We start from the raw sequence: 7,074 nt of genomic DNA on the forward strand, positions 1-7,074 counted from the left end.
TTTATGTGGCTTCTCTTGAATCAGCTGGAGTAGGCACTGCATATGGCTCATATCCCAGGGATAGGAGCAGACATTGGATCTGGCATGTGAGGAAGGGTGGTCAGAGTTTGTTTTATGCAATTAGGTCAGGGGTGTCAATGCCAGGTGCAGTTTTATTACAGTGTAGAACAATGGATAATCAATATGTGAATAACTAGTAGAGGTGCACTGATGTATTGCACCAATAAAGAGGAAAATTGACATTATCAGCATTCGGCTTTTTTTGGTCAATGTGGCTGATAACGTCACTGATAAATGCCGTGTGCATGCATGTAGCCACAGTGTGCACGCAGCCAGGAATGCAGCCCGATCGCTTTGAGAGCAGCGTCCCACTGGTAAGTCTGTGTGGGGGAAGGTGTGTGGAGGGGGCAGATCGAGGCCCCCGTAGTGAGGGAGAGAGTGCGCCTGGGGCAGGGGCATGGGTAGGCGCTGTACAGGTGGGGTAGGGTGGGAAGAGGATGGAGCAGCCCAAGCCCAGAGCAGCAGCCTGCCCTCAACCTGTGCACAGATCTAGGGGGCACATGCTCCCCATGCCTCTCCTGGGGTGTGTGCATTGGCGGGATGGTCAATAATCGGCCATTGGTATCAGCCCCCACAAAAATCTTCAAATCGGTGCACCCCCAATAACTGGAACTTGCTTGTCTCAGTGATGTGTTTCCATTGCTGTTACCAAAAATATTGGTATGTACTACTATAGAAGACAAATGCTTTAAAAAAAAGCCACAAAATTCCAAATTGCTTAGTTCTTAAGCTGTTAACTCTTAGACTTCCAAGATGTGGTCTGCCAACAGCTACTGGAGAACAGCTAATATAACTGTTAAGGGAAAACATTAAGCAATGATGACAGCTTTTTACTAAAGTTTTAGAAAGGATATCAGTATTGAATGGATGTTGCTTGCCAATTTCTCTAATGTTCTAAACTCTTTTTGCTTTTGTTTCTGTACTATGGGCAATTTTTTAAACACTGGTTATGGAATTGTCCCCCTTATGTATGTCCCTGCTGCTGAATAAGTGTTTCTCTTGGAACTGTCATTTCATGAATATAAATGACTAAGTTGAGCAGCACAGCTGCTAATCAGTTGCTTCTAATTGTTGGAATAAAGAAGATTTCAAAGGATAAAAGAAAAGGGAAAAACAAGGCACAGAATGCACAACTATTACAGCAGGGGTGCAGCAGAACAGGGGAACAAAGTAACTGGGTTCAGGGAGAGACCCGAAGTGCTGCAGAGCACAGAGCCTACCCAGATGGGGAAAAGCTGGCTTAAACAGCAGGGCTTCTCCATCATTAGGTTTTGTGCTGCCTCTGAAGGGCAAGATCCCCAGAGACCCCTCTGTCCAGTGAGCACCCAGCCGGCTTGCAACCCTGGCACAACTCCCCAGAGCCATCTAACTCATGATCTCACAATGGAACCCTCAAATCTCAGGATTTTTTCTTCTGATGCATGGAGAGCAGTGCCAAACAGGTAAGTCTTTGGAGGGGAAGTGTGGGGTGGAGGGATGGGCCAGGGGGTGGGGCAGATCAAGGCCCCCACAGTGAGGGAGGGAGTGGAATGGGCTGGGGTGAATGGGGTGCTGGGGCGGGTCACGTGACAGCCATGGGCAGCTCGTCTAGAGGTGCAGGGCACGGCGCAGCTCCCTGCCACTGTGCACACCCCCAGGGGAGTCATCAGGGGCATGTGCCTCCCAAATTTGTGCACAGGGAAGAGGCAGGCTGGGGGCTGGGCTCTGCACCCTGCTGCCTTGCCCCAGGAGCAGCAAGATGCCATGTTGTGCCTCCTGCCACTGGGCGGGCAGGGGACATGTGGCTAGTGTGCAGTTCCTGGGACAAAGGCAGCAGGGCGCTGCAGCAGCCAGCTTATCTCAGCCCCACATGCAAATCTGGGGGGGAACATGCTCCCCATGTCTCACCCAGGGGTGCATGCAGCAGCAGGGAGCTGCACACCACCCCGCACCCCCAGACAAGCCACCCGCAGCTCTGTCTCCTTCCTGGGGCTGCAGACACTGCCCTGGCTGGGCAGTGCCTGCAACTGCCCCACTCCCCCCCTCACTGTGGGGGGTCTTTGATCTAGCCCCCCATGCCCCTTTCCCACCCCCACAGACTTACCGTCCAGGCACTCCTCTCCACACTGCTGAGCTGCATCTCTGTAAATAGGCTCTCAGATCAGTATTGGCCAATATGGCTGGGTAATAATTGGCCTTTGGTAGCAGCCAAGAAAATCTTTATCATTGCACCCCTAGTTATACCCTGAAAAAAAACAAACTATCCTACCTAGCATCCTAGATGATACCGGGATATAAAAATCTTACCTCATCTTAAATAAATCAAAATCAAGTCCCTTCAGCCACTACAGCAGGAGTTTTCCTTGCTTCCAAACAGATCTCAATTTTTTCACTGTAGTGTAAGGTCAAGTGCTTTGCTCAAACTCCAAATTTTATAGGACAACACACTGAAGATAAAATGTGCCACATTTTAATTTTAATCCTCAAAGGTGTAACGCAGATATGTGAAAAACAAAGATGGCTAAGTGGGGGGAATCATGTATCATGCCAGAAATGGCAAGGTCATCTACATTTTAATTTTTTTGCAGTTTTCGTCTCTGGATCTCATCAGTACCAAATACACCACTTGTTCCTGAAACACCTATAACCATGCTCCTTCTTGTGATTATTCTGACAGACAAAGAAAACTGGACTTTGTTTGCTCTAAAGACCATCAAGTGCACTGCTGAACTGCTCATACAGCTTCATGCACAGTGACACATAGCACTCCTTTTCTCATACTAGGACCTAATTTTTTTTTCACAGCACTCTCACACCATTCAGACTAACGTGGCTAATTACCCCTCTCAACCCACTGTCCCAAAAGGAAAAGAATAAGATCAATTTTAATCTGACTTCCTGCAGTACTGCCATTCACTGAATGACCAGTACCACATCCCATGCCTAGCAGGCAGAGTTCAGCTCAAGGCATAATTGAAAGAATGTGTAAAGAAGGACTTATAGGCTACAGTGGGAAGAATTCATAAAGGCTGTTTTGTGTTTACCTTAAACGGGTATCTGCTACTTTCACTTTTCAGCTCTTCTGGAGTGAAGATTTTCCCAATGAACCTTTTGGCATCATATATGGTATTCTGTGGATTAGAATCTGCCAGTTCTAGGCCATCATACCCTACATACACATCCCGGTCTGTGAAGGAGACCATGCTTGGTATGCTATTGTGCCCATTTTCATCTGGAATAACCTTCACCTCCCCTGTGCCAGGCAGGAATACACCAACAGAGCAATAAGTGGTACCAAGGTCAATCCCGATGACTTTTGGTGTAGGCATAGGTAAATACTGCTGTGCCAGATAGCCAGCCAAGAGGAGAGCCAATACAGCCGAACCTAAAACAAGGAGAAAAAGCACGGTTAAAGAGCATACATCTCTGAAAACTTAGAAGCTCACAGCTGTAACACTAGTGTACTCATCTTAACACATTTAGTTTGGTGTAAACATAATGTGGGTTTCACATGGAAAACTATTTGCCCACTTAGTTTCATTTCCTCAGGAGGTCAACAACAAGATTCATTCAGTCTGACAATTCAGTTAGCGAGTCACTAGTGTCAGTAACAACATCTCTTCTCAGTTGCAAGAAAGAAACAGCAAACAAATAAATATCACCACAACACAATGATAATGCTGAGATTAACTAATATTCATAAAGCAACTGAAAAAGAAAAGTAATCTTCAAATTCCCTAGGAGGCAGAGATGGATCTGGGGGTGAGGGGGGCACACTGCATCCCCCTTTAATGCCGGTTCCACCTAGAATTTAAAACCAACTGCCTGGCAGTGGCAGCAGCATTTCTAGTCAGACAGTGCTAAGGAGGTCAAATGACTTCATGGCTCGTTATTGTCTCCCTGATCCCTTCTAAACTCTTCACTGCACAGGCGCTAAGGACCTTCTCTTCTTTTTAATATTCTTCACGTTTCACCAGTCAAACCAGCCTTCATCCTGCCATTCTGCCACCTGTTGGCTGCTCCTGAAGCTCCTATGTCACCACTCTGCAGATTGTTTTTAACTCGTTCTAATGAAGTTCTATTTTCAATCTTAAACTGCATAATCCAGCCCTAGGCCCTTGGCATGTTAATAAAGATGCTAGTTTCTTTTTCACTGGAGAAAAAAAAAAAAGTGTTTTGTTTTATGCGATGACGAACCTCACCAACTGCACCCCACTTCTCAAATTTCTAGATCTGCCCATGCTGGGAGGTAAGTTTGGTCTCTTTATGGCAGATGTGTTAATCTGTGCAACACCAAACAGCAACAACGACAAGGCTAAAAAGTGAGACGCCCAAGAGTTTATGCATCCTGATTCATGGTGCAAACACCTGCTCCCCATTTCTCTCTCCTCCTGTTTGTCTCAGAAAAGTAAATATGTATACAAACACAGACATATACACGTGCTGAGGGAGTCAGCTGAGTTCATGTATCACTGTAATCTGCTTGAATGCGTATGTATGTATGTATTTTTTTCTCGGTCAAACAGGAGAAAGAAGTTGGGATGGGGGGGTATGCACCATGGCTTGCTCACTCATTCATACACACTTCTTCCCTCACCTGGCCTGTCTAAATGGGGTCACCGTTGCGTATCCTAACACTCCATCAGCAGGTAGATTTGTTCCCTGGTTCCACACCATGATTTGGCAAAGACTTTTACATTCAGATGTCCTTCATGACACTAACTTCCTCCTTTACCTGGGTTTGGCACCGGCACTGGATGGGTGGAATTGCTCATCCACTGCAGAGTTTACACACACCTTCCCCTGCCCTCACAATGTATTCAGATAAATGACAATGAGCCGTGAACTTGACATTGCCAAGCAGTGATTTTAAAGTTTGGGTGGAGAACCCTCCTCCCCCGTCCACACAAATTAACTTTGACTAATACACGGTATCACCGTCCCCTGCGAGCAATGCCAGGCTCAGTGCTCAGCTGGTACAGCCCAGATAGCGCCACTCACAGAGGATGGGGCTGCACCAGCTGAGCACTGAGCCTGGCACCACTTGCAGGTTACGGGGACAAGGCTGGGCTCAGTGCTCGACTGGCATGGCCCCATCCCCTGCAAGTGGTGCTGCCTGGGCTGCACCAGCCGAGCGCTGAGCCCAGTCCCATCCACTGCGAGTGGTGCTGCTGAGTGCTGAACCCAGCCACACCAGCTGAGCGCTGAGGGGACAGCTGTTCACCGTGAGTGGCGTAGCCCAGCTCCCCCCAGGAGACGGGGCTGGGCTTGGCGCTCGGCAGCTCCACTCGCAAAGCACACAACCAAGTTCGACACTTAGCTGGTGCGGTCCCATCCCCTGCCAGCAGTGCTGGGCTTGGTGCTGCTCAGCTGGTGCGACCCAGGCAGCACCGCTCACAAGGGATGAGGCCAGAGCACCAAACCTATCCCTTACAAACGGCGCTGCGGCACGTGTGCGCCTCTCGGTTGCCCGGCCTGCAGCAAGGGTGTGCAGGGGCCAATCTAAGTCGACCTCATATTTCTGATCTAAAAAGGCCGATTTATACACTGAATCTAGGAAAATCCTACCTTTTGGATCAGAAAAACAGGGTCGATTTATATACATGGGGCCGATCTAGACACCGTGAAATATGTATGTGTGTACATATACACGCGTGTGCCGGGGGGCCACGCGCTCGCGGGCGGTTGACCCACCCCGCCCGCCCCGGCCCTCGCGAGTCTCACCCAGCACCGTCATCTCTCCAGCCATGGTGGTAGCACTCCCCGTCCAGCGCCGGTCCCGCGCTGACTGTTCTTTCCGGTCGAGCAGCCCGGAAATCCCCCCGTGCTGCGCGGCACGCTGGGAGGAGTAGTCCACCCGCGCCCACGCGCCCCTGAGCCGCCCGAGCGCTCCGGGCCCCACAGGAACTACGACTCCCGGCAGCCACCGGGAAAGGATACGTCTTGACGTTACAAAGACACGTTGCCGATCCGCTCAGAGAGAGCGGGGACTTCCGGTAGGGGGGGAGGAAAGATGTCTTTGCTTCTAATGCGCATGCCCGGAAAGAAAAGGAGAGGCGGTGGGAGGAAGGCGGGTGTAGTCGCAATGCCTGCTGGGAGGGGCTGGCGCTCCGGAAGCTGAGGCTGATAGAGGGGCGGGGCCAGACCTCGGCGCGCCAGGGAGCAGGGTTTTGTGTCTACAGCTACCCTACGTCATCATCTCCTATCAGTAGAGAGCGCTGCCCCCCATACGGCTACCTAAGAATACCACCATCATTACTGTGTTATGCATCACCTTTATGATCATTATTACAATAATATTATTATTGTAATAATTATAATCTATATTACAATAATAATCGTATTACCATTTTACAATAATATTGTAGTAATGATAATGATAAATTGATGCATAATGTATATGAAACATACAACAATTTTAAATAAAATATGTATAAAATTTAGAAGTGTATATGAAACTGTGTGTGTATGTGTGTCTAATGAAATGTAAGTTATTATAATGACTGCTGGGTTCATTGTACCTGCTACCTCATTCTCAGGTCACCGTTTTCCTGCTTTTTCCCTCAATCTGCCTTTATTTTGTTTTATTTGATGAAACATGAGATTGTCACACGATCCCCAGGCACCAAGAGCTGGGACCTTTGCAAAAAGACCAAATGTGCCCCAAAAAGTCTACGATTCAGATTGCCGGTGGTGAAGGAGCAGGCTGAGGCTTTGGGCACAGCGGTTGGAAAAAAATCAATTGACTTCCCTGCTGAAATGCCAATGCTAGGAACTCCAAAGTGATATGATGAGCCTTTTTGATTTGAAATGATACAGGGGTGGAGGCATTATTTGTTTGACGGTTTCTGAACTTCTTGAGCTTACTAAGATTGCATGAGCAAACTTCCTTCTTAGCCACAAAGGATGGAAATGTATTGGCCTATATTTTCACACGCTCACTGGAATGATTAACATCCAGTCTTCAGAAAAACACCCAGCACTGACAAATTTGCCATGAAGTCCCAGAACTCCAAATGGGCATAGCAACAAACT

General features: G+C 48.3%; 1 protein-coding gene across 1 annotated transcript; it reads right to left on the minus strand.

The window, feature by feature from the left end:
* Window positions 1–3,083: 3,083 nt before the first annotated feature.
* Window positions 3,084–5,839, minus strand: LOC102381057 (heat shock 70 kDa protein 13; the record flags this gene model as incomplete). Its single annotated transcript, XM_006022918.3, has 2 exons — window positions 5,764–5,839; window positions 3,084–3,424 (listed from the first exon to the last, which is right to left on the minus strand). Coding segments are annotated over exons 1-2 (366 nt in total), but the record flags the coding sequence as incomplete, so codon positions are not given.
* Window positions 5,840–7,074: the final 1,235 nt, after the last annotated feature.

Source organism: Alligator sinensis, unplaced genomic scaffold, assembly GCF_000455745.1.
Source record: "Alligator sinensis unplaced genomic scaffold, ASM45574v1 scaffold486_1, whole genome shotgun sequence".
NCBI lineage: Eukaryota > Metazoa > Chordata > Crocodylia > Alligatoridae > Alligator > Alligator sinensis.